This window comes from Vulpes vulpes, chromosome 2 (genome assembly GCF_048418805.1).
Source record: "Vulpes vulpes isolate BD-2025 chromosome 2, VulVul3, whole genome shotgun sequence".
Classification (NCBI taxonomy): domain Eukaryota; kingdom Metazoa; phylum Chordata; class Mammalia; order Carnivora; family Canidae; genus Vulpes; species Vulpes vulpes.
Genome location: NC_132781.1, coordinates 160,789,830 through 160,805,001, shown reverse-complemented (window position 1 = coordinate 160,805,001; position 15,172 = coordinate 160,789,830). Strand labels below are relative to the sequence as shown.

General features: G+C 56.1%; 1 protein-coding gene across 1 annotated transcript in view; it reads right to left on the bottom strand.

Annotated features, from left to right (window-relative positions):
* Positions 1 to 6,076, bottom strand: part of PADI2 (peptidyl arginine deiminase 2) — a 43,946-nt gene extending 37,870 nt beyond the window's left edge. Inside the window, exon 1 of the mRNA XM_026012014.2 lies at positions 5,841 to 6,076. Coding sequence (XP_025867799.1) covers positions 5,841 to 5,932 — 92 coding nt within the window. The 5' untranslated portion in view covers positions 5,933 to 6,076. The remainder of the gene's footprint in view (positions 1 to 5,840) is intronic.
* Between the last annotated feature and the right edge of the window lie 9,096 nt (positions 6,077 to 15,172).

Genomic DNA, 15,172 nt, shown 5'->3' with positions numbered 1-15,172 from the left:
TTTAGCATGTGCCAGGGCCACCCGCCCTCAGGCCATCCTTTTGAAACCCCATGAGGTCTGTATCAATATCATCCCCTTCTACAGATGAGCATGTTGAGAGCTGCAGAGAGTGAGCACCTGGTCCACGTCTCAGAGACAGCAGGGGCAGCGCGTGAGGTAAACTCAAGCTCTCTGAGCTCCGTCCCAGTCTGGCTGCTGCCTTCCTGGGGGAGGATCCAGACCTTACAGTCTTCCCTAAAGGTCCTCTACTGGAGGGTGCGGGGATGTTGGGCCCGGCTCAGGAGCGGAGCAAATGAGAAGCCCTTAGGAGCCTCTAGAGCCCCCGACTTATTTTGGAGGTGGGGTCAGGGGCCCAGAGGAGGGACACCAAAGGCTTGGGTGAGTGACCTAGATAGGCAGGCTTGGGCCCATCACAGCCTGGCCACAGAGCCTGGCACGGTGGGCAGGCAGCGCTGCCTCTGAAAACTGGCCACCCCCACTGTCTCACAGGTGTCACCAGCTGCAGGGTGACACAGTGGTGAGCCTCTGCCACCGTGCTCCCCACCTGATGCAGGGCCCTCTGGGCAGGAACAGAAGGCTCTCGGAGACCCCAGCTCTGCAAGTGGCTGGGGGCTTGACACACAGGGTACCGGGTCCTCCTTAGGACCCTGCCACTCCCCAGGAACCAGCCCGAAACCAGAGCCGAGGAGCAGCTCCTGGCAAGACCTCCTTTTTAGGGTTGAGAGCGCTGGGTGCTGCCCTAATTTATGAGGCCACCTGACCTGGCCTGATTCCTCCCACCGTCATTCTCTCAGGAGCAAGCGCCGCTCTGGCCAAGCTCGGCCACATGCCTTTGACCTTCCACTGGCCAGTCCGACAGTGCTCATCCCTTGAGGCTGGGGGTGGAGAGCTCAGCCCAGTGAGAGGCCAGTCTACAGGCATCACCGGCCACCTCCATCCATTCATTCAATGAAGGAGCCCTTCATTGACTTGAGGGCTGGAGGTATATGGGAGCAGGGAGGGCAGCAGGCATGGAGGGGGACACGCCCCCAACATAAGTCCCAGAAGGCAGCCTGGCAGAGTGGTCAGGGGCCTGGGCCCGGCACTGCCACCATTCACCTGCTGTGTCAACTTGGACAAACATTTTTTATCTCAGTTTCCCCAAATAAGGGGGCATAAAATTGTTGTGAGGTCTAAACACATGTAAATTATTAAATGCACGTGAGATGAGCACGGAGGGCGTTAGGAAGGCAGTCTGGGCATTCAGTAAACGCGAGCGAGTAATAGTAAGTAAATAAGATCTGCAAGGAGGAAAAATAGTACAGAGGTGGAGAGTGCCTGGGGCGTGAGGTAGGGCACCACGAAACGAGGGTAGTGACAAATGCTGCTCAGAGGGGCTGATGTCTGCGCTAAGCCTTGATGGATGAAAGGTCAGGCTTGCAGGAGTCTGAGGAATAGTACTCCAGGCAGAGGGACGAGCACATACAAAGGTCCTGTGGCACGAATGAGCTTGGTGTGGTCAAGTGCTAACAGCATCCACAATGTGGCCAGAATGGAGTGTATGCAGGGTAGTCAGCAGGAGATGGGATCGGTGAGGCAGGGGCTGGCCCTCTCCGGGAAGGGGACACCATGGCACCCCACTTCTCTAATGCTTCTAACGGGATCACAGACCCCACCCCCCCCATCATCTTTCTCCTAAGGATGCTTTCTAAAATACTCACACCAGCCAAGGGACAGGGAAGAAGTCTAAGAGGAGTCCAGGGAGTTAGATGGTGAATTTTGATTCTCCAGGCTCTTCCCGAAGGTGGGGTACGTATCTGTCCTCCTCCCCGTTTTCCCAGCATTTTTCCTAAGCCCGCTCCTCCTGCCCTGATACCCTCTTCCCATCTGTTGCCAGAAAGTGATGGGCGAGACCCAGTCAGGAAAAATGGCTGGTCAGCCCCTGCCTCGGGGCATCCCGGGGTGGGGGGATCACTCCCACCTCCCATCTCATCCTGAGGTCAAGTGTCACCAGGAGAATGCTGTGCAGAGGCAAGAGACAACCGTGAAGGTCATCTGTGCCCTGAAGCTCCTGCAGACTTTAAGAAAGAGATCCTGACCTCTCTCCACCAGACAGAAGGGGACACCTCTCACTCCCCCCTGGGCAGATGCACAAACCAAGGGAGGGACAGGAGAAGCTGTCTTCACGGCCCCGTTTGTGGGTCAGTGGGACAGTCAGGCACAGAGTGATCGCCCCCGTAACTTGACTCCAAGGCTGCCCTTCCCCTGGTCCCTCTGGCTCCGGGGGGTGTCTCCGCAGAGAAACCAAAGGGAAGAAAGGAGGGTGAAGCCAGCAGGGAGATGCCACACGTGCTGCGCCCCCTCCAGCTTCAAGCCTAAATCAGATAGGGACCTGGGCCAGCCCCAGGGAGGAAGCAGCTGCCAGGCAAAGGGACCGTCGGGGGAGATGGCGTTGGGCAAGGCGTACATGTGCCAGATCTAAGATAAGATGCTTGGGGGAAGGAAACAGCAAGTACCTTTAGCAACTGTCACAAAGTAAATCTCTAGAAAAAAAAAAAAATCCTGACTTCCTTTTTTCTGTGAATTTACTGAGTTTACTGGAAACTAGCCCTCAGAATGTGCCCGGGTTGGGGCATCTCCCCCAAGGGGCCAGTGCGGCTCAGGAGACCCACCAGACGGTCTGCTGAGGAACGGGGCAGGCAAGGTCCCCCCTGGGCTGCAGGACGGGGAGCCATGTGCGCATCTCAGGAAAGGCGGCCCACGCCCTTGGGAAAGGGGGGTGGGTGCTGACACCTGTTCACTCATTCGGGAGGTGAAGAGGCCAAATATACTCCCTTACTAACGGGGCATAGGGTCCACCAGGCCTTGTCGGAGACCCTGGGGGGCATCATGTGGGGTCTACAGTTAGAACCTGTGCCTGGGTCCAAAGGACTCCGTGGGAAGTGCGGGGCTGAAAGGGGGTGGGGGAAGCGAGTGTGGGCAATGGAGGGTGCAAGAGACACAGGCCGGCGGAGAGGGTCACCCTGTTCAACTTGCTAATTTTAAAGTCACACAGTGGAGGTTAAGAGCGTGGGCTCTGGGGTGCCTGGGTGGCTCAGTGGTTGAGCCTTTGGCCCAGGGCCTGATCCTGGAGACCCGGGATCGAGTCCCAGGTCGGGCTCCCTGCAGGGAACCTGTTTCTCCCTCTGCCCGTGTCTCTGCCTCTCTCTCTGCGTCTCTCATGAATAAATGAACAAAATCTTAAAAAAAAAAATTAAAAGAGCATGGGTTCTGAGTCAGATCTGGGCCCGAGTCCTGTGTGACATGGGGGCACTGGTCTCACTTCTCTGAGCCTTGCTTCCTCATCTACAATATGGGATAATCTCAGCGTGACCCCCAAGGTCTGTGGTGAGGAAGATACAAGATAGGGCATCTGGTTTCTAAGTGCTCACTAATATCCCTGCTATTATTAATACTGACGCTAGCTCTTACTGCTACAGATGCCAGCGGCGACAGAAGTCACAGTCCCGTCTCCTTCGTTCTGGAAGACGCTTCCTTCTAATAGACCAGTGGCTTTCAACGGGTGGTGATGTTGTCCTCCTGCCAGGTGTCCGATGGCAGGGGGACTGCTCCTGGCATCTAGGGGTGGGAAGCCAGGGCTGACGCTAAACACTGTACAAGGCACAGGACAGCCCCCCACGACAGAGGATTATCTGGCTCCAAATGCAGTAGCGCTGAGGGTCAGAACCCCCGCTCTAGGCCCGTCCTGTTCAGGACATGTGGACATCAAGCTAAAATTCAGCGAATCTGCCTGGAGATGTGCCGTAAGTATAAAATACATGTTGAATTTCAAAGGCTTAGTATGAAAAAGACAATGTGAACTATCTCATTAATCATCTTTATATTGATTATATATCGGAACGCTAGTATTTTTGGATATACTGGTTTAAATAAAATATACATGGAAATTAATTTCACATATTTTAATCCTAAAAAATGTGGCTGCTAGAAAATTAAAATTTACACAAGTGGCTCTGTTTCTGGCTGGCACTCTCTTTCTGCTGGACAGTGCTGGTCTACACTGCGCTCCTTCTCTTGGGGGTGGTGGAGTCTTCAGTGAAGTGCAGCTGGGAGATGTGGGTCGTGGTGGCAGTGGCCACTTTCTTGAGAAAGGACAAAAGGGATCATCACACCTCTGCTCCCTGCCAGAGCGAGGGTGAGTCCACACCTCCTCGCTCAGTGCCCCTGCTGGGGCTGGGCCTCTCTCTGCCAGGACAGGGGAGGGCAGGAGGCCCGAGCCCGGCCCCCCTCTTTTCTCCCCATCCCCCCACTGGAGGCACCATGCCAGCAGTTCGGGCTGCAGCAAAAATGCCCCAGTGAACAAACAGGCGGGTATAGGGACAGCTGAGGCTTACAGACCTGAGTGCACTGGCTCCCAGCCCACTCCCTGGCAGTGCCCAGTTTAGGACTGGGGGTGGGGAAGAAAGGTCTGGACCACACTCCCCTGCTGTGTTATGACCCTCAGAAACCACATTTGAGGTTTCCATGTGGATGACTGAGGCCAGGGGCAGATGAGCAGAGAGGGTCCCTGGTCTGCGTGGTGACAGGGCCCTTTGCCCTCAGGAGGCTGGGGCCTAATGGTATCGGCATGGCCAGTGCCTGCTGAAAAGGTGGCAGGAGACTGGCTGGGCAGGGCTGCCAGGGCCACGGGAGGTGACAGAGAGGATGGGCTGGGGAGGGTGTGTGAGAAGACACGGGGATGGGATTTGGTGAGGGCCTGGGGGAGGCAGCTGTGCTCCAGATGACAGAATGACTTGGAAACGATAAGCCACGTTGGCACCTCCAGCTCAGCTCAAGGCACAGAGACGTTAGGGGAGCTGCCCAAGGGTATCAGCATGGGATCCCACCTGAGAGTCCTGAATGCTCCCCTCGTCAGCACTGACCCCTCCCCCTCTGGCAAGGGGGAGCATTTCACATGCTCTGATCGAATGCTCATGATCCTGCGGGGACCCTCTGCACCCCTTTACTCACACCAGCCACACCTTCGCAAGGATGCCCCACAGAATACCGGCGGTGGACCACGGACTTGCCCCCTTCCTGGGGGCCGGGGGCAGCGGGGAGGGGCATGACCTCAATTCCCCCACCCTGTGTCCTGCCGCCGCCTCAGAAATCCTACACTCCACCAAAGTTTGGGTGCAAGAGAAGAGGGGGAGGAAACAGGGTCCAGAGTCAGGGGCGCCCTTCTGCCAAAGACCCTGCCTCTGCACCCTCCAGCCTGGCATATCAAAGTCCTCCCCAGCCCCAGGGTGAAGTCAGGGGAAGGCATTCGGGGACAAGCAGCTCACAGCCAGTGCCTGGGGACAGGCCACCAGCAGCAGCCCCCACTGGGCGAAATTGGAGCCTGAGTATCCCCCAGGGCCAGATCCCGCCCCAGGGCAGCTCCCCTCTGGCCTGGCCCCAGCCTGCATCCGGGCAAATCCTGGAGGAAGCTCATCTGAGGTGGGTGGTGAGTCAGAAGGGTCTGAGAGGAGGGGGAGGGTGGAGGGGAGAGGAAGGGGGAAGAGCAGGGGTCCCCTGGGGTTTCCTGGGAGAGGGCCTGGGGCGGGTGAGCCCCAGGGAAGACTGGGGTCCAGGGGAGGGGCTCTGGGAAAGGAGAGACGACGGAGCTGGGTCTGTGTCAGGGTCTCAGGATTTCGGGGAGGCTGCCAGTGTGGGGGCGGCCAGGTTTCTGGGTGTCTTAGGATTCCTGGGTGCAGGGGCCTCGGGATGAGGAGCAGCTGGCGCTGGAGGAAGGCGGTCGCGTCCCCAGCCCCGAGGAGGCCTCGGGGTTTCTGGGGCCTCGGGGGGGGGGGGGGTGTCGGGCCGCGGCGGGCCCCGCTCACCTGTACACATCCGTCCAGAGGTAGGTACCCAGCACGTACACCGCCTCCACGCGGCTCCCGTACTGCAGCCGCACGGTCCTCTCGCGCAGCATCTTCCCGCAGCGCAGAGCCGGGCCTCGCTGGTCGCTGGTCGGGGTCGCGTCCCGCCGGGGCACCTGCCGGAGCACCTGCCGCACAGGTGCGCCCACTCCCGCGGCGGCGGCCCCGCGCTCCGCCTTATCTAGGGCCGGGGGGCGGGGCGGGCGGGCGGCCTCCTCGCGCAGTGGGCCGCGGGCCCGTCCGTCAAGCGTGGCCACGCCCCCGCTCCCCGCCCGCGCCCCCCGCCCCGCCCCCCGCCCGCCCGCCACCCGGGTGAGGTCAGCGGTTGCCAATTTCCTCCCTCCCTCGGTTGCTTGGCTCCCTCGGCTCCGTTGCGGTGGGCTCCGGCCACCGGGCCCGGGACGCAGGGCCACTGTCCCCTCCGGGGGGGGGGGCGCCCAGCCTGGGGTCCCGACCTGAGCCTTCCCTAACGGGGCGTTTGCAAAGTAAGGGCACGGGAGCAGAGGGCGTGGCCAGGAAGCCAGATACAGGCTGAGGTCCCCTGCACCCCCAACCACCAGGGTTAGGGTGAGGACTGGGGAGGGAGGGGTTGGCAGGGGCACCCAGCAGCCTCCAGGGTCAGAATGCCCAGCCAGGGCCTCGCGGGGTGGGGTGCTTCTTCCACCAGGAATGGTCAGGGGTGGGGGTGAGAAGGGCCATCCTGGCTGTGGAAGATGGAGGAGCCCCTGGGGCCAGGGGGCTGGAGGCCGCTGGCGAGGAGGGCATTGATGGGAGCAGCGTTTGTGGACTGAATATGGATGTTCTGGGGACGGACAGTGAGGAATCCCGTTCTGGCCTGGGCCACTGGGTAAAGGAGGGTGCCACTGCAGGGGTCAGTTTGTGTTTTGGGGGGGTACAAGGTGACATCCAGTGGGTTCGGTCCCCACCCCTGTCTCAGACCTTTCCAGCCCTAAAGCTAAGCCAGGGCCTAGTCAGATAATTCAACCAGGTGTGAGTAAGTGGTCCTCTGTAGAGGGGACAGGAGCTGGGAGGTGGACGGTGGACTGGGATGGGTAAGGGGACAGGTTACAAGAAGGATGGGGTGGGGGCAGGCTGGAGGGGGGTGCATGTTTCAGAAGGGGGTAAGCTTATTGGGGGAATGGGAGCCCTGGGAGGTGGTGCAGGGTGGAGGCTCATAAGTTCCCCGGGGCTGAGACACACCCAGCCTCTGACCCCAGTGGCCTTTTTGAGGAGGCCCAAATTAGGAGGTGGTGATGAGCCCAGCTGCTGGTGGGTGCCAGGATCTGGGAGGAATGTGGGTAGACAAAGGGGAAGGTCTGAGTTGGGCTGGGGGCGGGGCACCCGCCCACAAGGGCTCACAGACCCAGGGAGACACTGGTAAATTTTGAAGGGCTCCTGGCAGTGCCAAGTGAGTGCACCATCCATCAGGAGGCAGCTCGAGCATAGTTACCTGCCAAAGAGGCAAAAACGTGTGCACCCTGGAGCTGACTCTGAGAGTCCCCCCCCCCCCCCCCCCCCAGGTGGGCTCTTGTCTGGGCATCCCTCTACTGGAATTACATTTGAGTCCCTACTTCATGGCAGATACTTGGCAGATGCCAGGGTTCCCACCTTCCTGGGGATCACAGAGCATGACACCCTCATCTCACCCACGGGGCAACGAGGGCCCAGAGTGGGGGGGTTGGGAAGGGACACAGAACCCCTACTGAGGCCCTGGCAGGTCACAACAGTGATAACGTCAAGCAAGCGGTGGTGATTGCCAGGAGAGAAGGAGTAACAGCGGGCCCTTAATGCGTTCTTTCTGTGTGCCAGGCACTGTCCCAGCGGCACTTTTCATGTATTAGAATTAGATCATTGTACCCTCCCGATAACCCCGCCGCTTTGCAGACGAAGAAGTGAGCTGCCCAAAGGTTAAGGAATTTGCCCTCAGACTCCCAGCTCCCAAGAGTGGCAGGGCCGGGGTAGGAGCTCGCATGGCCCTGGGGGCAGGGGGGCTGGGGCAGGGGCAGAGCAGGTAAGAGCAGAGAAGGAACGTGGTCTTTTTTTTTTTTTTTTTAAGATTTTATTCATTCATTCATGAGAGACACACAAGAGAGGCAGAGACACAGGTGGAGGGAGAAAGAAGCAGGCTCCCTGCGGGGAGCCCGATGCGGGACTCGATCCCAGGACCCTGGGATCACAACCTGAGCTGAAGGCAGATGCTTTTCAGGTGCCCTGGGAACGTTGTCTCTTAATTGGTAGGTGAAGAAACACAAATCCTAGTTCCTTGGTGGGGACTGCCTCTGTGGGGCCCTGGACAATTCGCCCTGCCACTTGGTGCCTCATTTTTGTCATCTGTGAACGACTGACCTCTCAGCATAGATGTGAGGATGGTGTTAAATGAGACCATGTGTGGAAAACACAGTGCCTGGCACAAGCAAGCACTCAAGAGATGAAAGTCCCTCTCCGTAAAAAAACCCAGCCTGGACCCGGTGGACCCAGTTTCGGGGTTCCTGCCCCTGGCTCAGGGCCTGCGATGGGTGTTGGGCCGCAGTGGCTGGTTGGTGTGAGGGGAGCCTCCCGGTGCCCAAGGGTTTAAAATAGCTGAAGTGGTCACAGCTGTTGGTGGATTCAGGGCCGGAGGTCTCACGCATCACGGCTGCTCCCACCTCTCCCCCGGGGGCCCGGAAGAGCCGCGGGGCATCTCATTGTGCCTTTTGGGGAATGCCAACAAAGAGCAGGCTTAGCTTGGGTCAGTTCCTGGCACTGATCCGCACCCCACGCCCCCAACTCCGGCTCCTGTCAAGTGTGTGGCTGGAGAGCCTGGGCTGGGAGGGCTCCCGTGAGCTGTTCCGTGCTGTGATCCTTTCCCGGGGGTCTGTCTCCCTGTGCCAGGCCTCGGGGAGGTGACTCGGACATCTCACGGGCCTGCTTTGAGGGAGTGACAGCTCACTGAGGGCATCGTTCATGCAAGAATTTCAAAAGAAAGAGACATACAAGTAATGCCTGCTTATTACAGAAAAAGAAAAAAAAATATGATCACCCATGACCTCAGGACCAGAGACACCACTGTTCACTTTTTTTTGAGTACGGTCTTGCAGGGCCGGCCTGACACAGTCCAGTGCTACCGTGGGTGACGGTGCTTGCGGGCTGAGCCCTTAGGCTCTGCCAGGAGCCGCTCTGAGGGCTTTGCACCTCTTAGCTCATTTAATCCTCCAACAACCCTATGAGCTGGGAGCTATTATTATTCCCAATTTGCACAGAGGTACCAACTGGTCTGGCGGTGAAGAGCAGGCATGGCCTTTGGACTCGGCAAAGCAGGGGTCAAGTCCAGTTCTGCTCCTCACTAGCTACGGGACCTCTCTGGACCTTGGTTTCTTCTTCCTTATGGGAGACGCTGGCAGTGCCCAGCCGAACAGGGTTGTAAGGAATAATGAGGCGATACACATAGTAACGTGCTTAGCTCATCAGAGCCCAGTTCCAACTAAGTCCAGTAGATGATGGCTACTTTCTAGATGCACGTTTTGGACTGTACGTGCTGCTCTATAACACACTTTTAAAAAGCCTCTGCAGTTTATCACAGCATGTATTCCTAAGGTCTATCATCATCCGCCTTTATATTGTCCAGAACTTCAGAGTTTGCAGATGAAACCGAGGTTCTGATTAGCCAAGGAGACTCAGACAGGGAAGGAGATTGGAGAGAGAGGTCACCCAGCCGGAGAGCAAATGGAAGAATGCAGAGCAAGGAGTGGATGATATTTAGTGAGCGCCACTGTGTGCCAGGCTGTACCAGGCATCGGGTGGTCTACAATGTAAAAACAGGTCGCTGTGGCCATTCTTGCGAAGGAGAGGGCAGGAGCAGAGGAGCGCCCTTGAGCACTGCTGGGGAGGAAGAACTTTTCTCTACCGTTCAAGATTCTTCTAGCTGGTCTAAATCAAACTGACATGAGACAGATTTTTTTTTTTTTTTTTATGAGACAGATTAATGAGAGAAAATCAAGCAAAGTTTAAGAGCATGTGTGTCTACCTTCTGTATACATGGGGGAGACTCTGGGAAACGGAATAACTCCCGAAGTGGCTGAAGTCATCACCTTAAGTACCATGCCCAGTTAAAGACAAAAGAAGGGGCTGGGGTAGGGGCAGTCAGTTATGGGAAGTGACCAGGAAAAGCACAGGCGACAAGGGTCAGATTGTTATGCAGGTTTAAGTCCATGCTTTCTCCACTTATAGAGTTTCTAGAGATTTAGAGTCACTCCCCTATTCCTGGTACAGGGAGGGAGACACTCTTACACGTGGAGCTTCCCTTTTACACATTAAATGCCTCTTATGAAATGGTAACTTCTATCAGTTTTTAGAACTTCTCTTTTCTCTTGTGTTTGCAGTTTCTTAAAAAATAACCAGTTTAATGTAATCAATATGCCCCGAAGGCCTCCTATTATGGGGTGGCAAAATTTGCTCCCCTATATTACCACTAAGCCCCCTGAAGCCACTCAGGCAGATGCCTGAATCTAAGGCTCTTCTATACAGAAATTCTGGAGGGGCCGCTAAACCAGGACTTGGGGACCCAGAGGAGGAGTGCAGGGCTGCCTTGTAGATGACGGGAGGGGGCCATGATCCTAGGTGAGACTCGAAGTGTGGGCTGCTGGGGAGGAGGATTTGAGAAGCGTGTTCCGGAAAAAGGCAAGTATACATCCAAGGGTCTAGTGAGTACCATCTGGCCAATGTCTGGGTAGGGCAGGGGCTGGCCTGGCCAACACTAGGTCACACAGTGTCTTCTAAGTCATAGGAAGGACTGTTGGCTTTATCTTAAGATTGTAGGAAAGCCTCGCAAGGGCCTTGAAACATGGCAGATGACTTGATGGGTGGTTTAGGAAAATCATTCTGGTGGCGGCGTAGAGCTGGATTTGACAGGAATTTCTCTTCTTCTTCTTCTTCTTCTTCTTCTTCTTCTTCTTCTTCTTCTTCTTCTTCTTTCTTCTTTTTAAAGATTTTTATTATTTATTTATTCATGAGAGACCACACAGAGAGGCAGAGACACAAGCAGAAGGAGAAGCAGGCGCCCTGCGAGGAGCTTGATGTGGGACCCCAGGATCATGCCCTGAGCCAAAGGCAGACGCTCAACCACTGAGCCACCCAGGCATCCCTTGACAGGAGTTCTGACAGGAGGCCAGAGTGGGGAGGTGATGGGCCATCCATCCTCAAGGTAGCTCCTCTGTGCCCAGGGACCTCCCCCCACTCTGCCCTCAAGAGCAGCTCCCGACACCCTGGGTCTTTCCTTGCTCCCTCACATCCCCTTTCTGCAGCAAAGCCTACCTCATGATCCCAGATCTCTCAGATCCCACTGTCTCTGGCCAGCCAGTGAGGGAGGGGCTCTGGGATGGGCCAGTAAGTCCACTTCTGTCTCAGCTCTCAGGCCTGTTGCCATTCCACTCAGAGGAAGGGAAGGGCTGCTGTGATACATTTACACAGTGGCTTAAGCAATGCGGTCATTTCACCTTTAGTACCATAGCACTCAGGGACACCTGAGTGTGGGGGATGGGGAGAGGGAAAGATTGACTGATTTTTAGAGGGTGGGGAGGGGCCAAGGGAGAGAGAGAGAGAAAGAATCTCAAGCTGACTCTCCACATTGAGTGTAGAGCCTGATATGGGGCCGATCCCACAACCCTGAGATGATGATCTAAGTCAAAATCAAGAGTCAGATGTTTAACCAACGGAGCCACCCAGGTGTCCCAAGAGATGCTTATTTTAAGGAATTGCTTCATGCTGTTATTGGGGCTGGCAATTCTGAAATTTGTAGAGTTGGACTCCAGGCTAGCTGGAAATTCAGGAAGAGCTGCTGTTCCTGTCTTGAGTCCGAAATCTGCAGGATGGAAACCCAGGCAGAGTCTCTATGTCGCAATCTGGAAGCAGATTTGCTTCCACGAGAAACCTCTTTGGTCTTAAGGTCTCGGACGGATTGAATGAGGCCCACTGCTTTTCTCAAAGTCTGCTGATTGAAATGTTAAATCGTGTCAAAAAAGAAGACCTTGGGGCGCCTGGGTGGCTCAGTCGGGTAAGTGGGTAAGTGTCTGCCTTCAGCTCGGGTCATGCTCCCAGAGTCCTGGGATCGAGGCCCCCACATCGGGCTCCCTGCTCAGTGGGGAGCCTGCTTCTCCCTCTCCCTCTGCCTGCTGCTCCCCCTCCATGTGCTCGCACTTGCTCTCTGTCAAATAATTTTTTTTTTAAATAAAGAGAATACCCCCACAGCAACATTTAGTTTAGTGTTTGACTAAACAATTGGCATCATAGTCCAGCCAAATGGACGCATAAAATTCACCATCACAGCGCCGAAAAGCAGGCTAAGGGTTTGGTTCACTAGGCCACCATCTACGGGGCACTGATTTCCTGCCAGTCATCCCTGCCACAACCTCAGAGGGAAGTACTTTCATTACCCTCCTTTTATGTTTCCAAGGTACAATGACTTGCGCAGCATCCTGTCCCCAGTCCTTAAGATTCAAACGCAGGTCAGGGGGAGGACAGAGCTTGGATGAAACCCTCCACACCCTGAAAACAAAGCTGCAAAGGTAAATCCCAAGGGAGATGGATGTAATGGGCCAAATCTCTGAAAAGCTGCCGAGGGGCCAGAGAAAACTGACTCCGTCTATTTGTTGTGCTGCTCGGCGTGGCAGGCAGCCACCGGCCCACTGAGCCACCGAGCATTTGATATGTGGCCAGTCCGAATGGAGATGTACGGTGAGAGAAAGATAGAGATTTTGGAGACTGTGCGTAATTAAAGTAAAAAAGATAATTTAAAAAATTGACTAAATGTGCGAGTGATAATATTTTGTATATATTGGATTGGATAAAACATATTATTAAAATGATTTGTACCTAGTTATTTTGATTTCCTTTTTTTAAAAATTTTGATTTTCAAAACATAGCTGTTGGAAAGTTTTACTTTACGCGTGAGATGTGCATTTGGGGCTTGCATATTTCTGTTGGAAGTGCTGGTCTAGACTCTTCTAAACTGCGGCCGCCTTGCTCATGATGGTCGCTCCTGGGTTGAGCCTTTGTGCCTAGACATAAACGTTGGGTGAGGAGAGAGGAATGCCCTGGGGTTCTCAGGGGGCAGCAGGCTCCAAGGCAAGAAGTTTTGAAAAGGAAAAGGTGGCAGAGGAGGAAGAAAGGATGACCACGAGGTGGCACCAGAGCCCCAGTTTAGGAGCAGAGGCACGGTACCGGGGACATTATGCTGCCCCATGGAGGAAGCCACCTGTCTCTGTCTTAGCGCCTTCCTTTAGCTTTTGGGATCCTCCCCCGACTGGGTGGTTGGAGTTGGGGTTTAGGGACTTCATTTGTGGGAGATAAGTGGCAGGGACCCCCTCCCTGGACAGAGGGGCGGGGAGGGACAGCGACCTGCCCAAGGTCTCACAGTCTACCAGGTGCTCTGAGCCTCATCCTCTGGGTCCATCCTGTTGTCTTACCGCCTTGGTCCCGTGGGCCTGGTTGCTGATTCCTTCTTTTCTTTTTTTTTTTCAAATTTTTAAATTTATTTATGATAGAGAGAGAGAGAGAGAGAGAGAGAGGCAGAGACACAGGCAGAGGGAGAAGCAGGCTCCATGCACCGGGAGCCCGACGTGGGATTCGATCCCGGGTCTCCAGGATCGCGCCCTGGGCCAAAGGCAGGCGCTAAACCGCCGAGCCACCCAGGGAGCCTGTTGCTGATTCCTTCTAATAAGCGCTTGATCAATAATCACTGAGTGTGCATCATCACTGGGCTGGGCCGGAGGACGGACGTGAGTCCCTCCTTACAAGCGACCTAGCAGGGCTGCCACAAGCACTCGCACGCGTGTGCACACACACCCCTTTTTATAAGAACTTCTTGGGCATCCACAGCTACCTGGAGGCAGGCGCTGTGATCATTCCTGCCACATCCCACATGTGGTTAAACTCTCCATCTCCAGAATCAGTCCACCTGGATGAAATCCCAGCCCTGCCACCTGCTGGCTTCTGGGACCTTGGACAAGTTGTTTTACATGAGTCTTGGTTTTCTCAACTGTGAAATGAGGGTACCCGCGGCACCCACTTCCCAGGCTGTGGTGAGGTGGAGACGAGAGAAGACATAAAGGGGACCAGACACATAGCAAATGCTCGATTCATCTTGCTTGTGGTTTTAGGGGGCATCACGCGAGGCCTCTGCTGACCAGTGCTCCCGCAAAGGCATCAGCTAAGTACCAGGGAGGGAGGGCACAGGCCTGGGGTGGGTCCCCCTGGAGGTGTATCCTGCTAGAGAAATTTAGTGCAAGTTGTTTACCTGAGAGGCCGTCTCAGGAGGCACCAGTAAGGGAATGAGGAGTTGAGGTAGGAAAGATTAGGGAGTCAGTGGGCAGAGCGGTGCCCAATTTGCCGCTGTAGGCCCCTGCCGTTTGGGGTGTTCTCTGGGACGCAGCGTGGAACATGAACTCAGAGCTGTCCCGGAGAGGGGAGATGGAGCTGGGGTGTCCATCCTCCAGCTGAATCACTGGGGGAGGGCCGCACCTGGAGGGAAGTGGGGTAATTCCTCAGCTCTCCCGGTCTGTGGCTTTCCATCAGGTGAAGAGCTACAGGTGCGGTCGGAAGGCCGGCTGGGACGCACAGCCTCTGCTCCACAGGGGAGGGAAACGTTAAGTCAAACCAAGAAGGGAAGACTTTCTGGAAGAGGTGGCTCCAGAATTCACCTTTGGCAGGTGGGTAAGAGTTTGATGATGGCATTCCTGGCAGGAGGCGGAGCACAGCCAAGGAAGGTGAGTGTGGAAGCCCACGGGGTGAGGGTACACGGTGGGGAGATGTTTGGGGGGCAGGGCCGGGAAGAGTCTAGGGTCAGGCCATGGAGGCTTTGAGTGCCAGGCTGGGGAACCTGGTGGCTGGATTCTTTGGGCACTAGGGACCCATGGAAGGGAGGGTCACCCTGGCTGCTGGGGAGGGTGGGCAGGGGGGTCTCCAGAGGGCAGGTGGGAGGCTGTGCTAGAGGGGACACGGGATGACGGCTCGGCTGGGACAGTGGGGCCGAGCTTAGAGAGAAGCGAAGTGGAGTTAAGAACTTTCTGGGGGCAGGTCCTGGAAGTCGCGGAGGCTGGAGCCCTTTCTGTCCCTCCCCGGGGACAGAACCCTCAGGTGAGCTCCTTTCTGGGGGTGATGCCCACCTTCCAGCAGGCGGCGCCACTGGCACAGAAACCTCAGCTTCTTAGCGCTCCTAGAAGGAAGAAGGGCTCCGTCCTCTTGGCGCTGAGCGAGGGAATCAGGTGGATTCCACTCCTTAGCGGAGGCGTTGAGACCTTGGAAGATACAGCCAGCAGCCT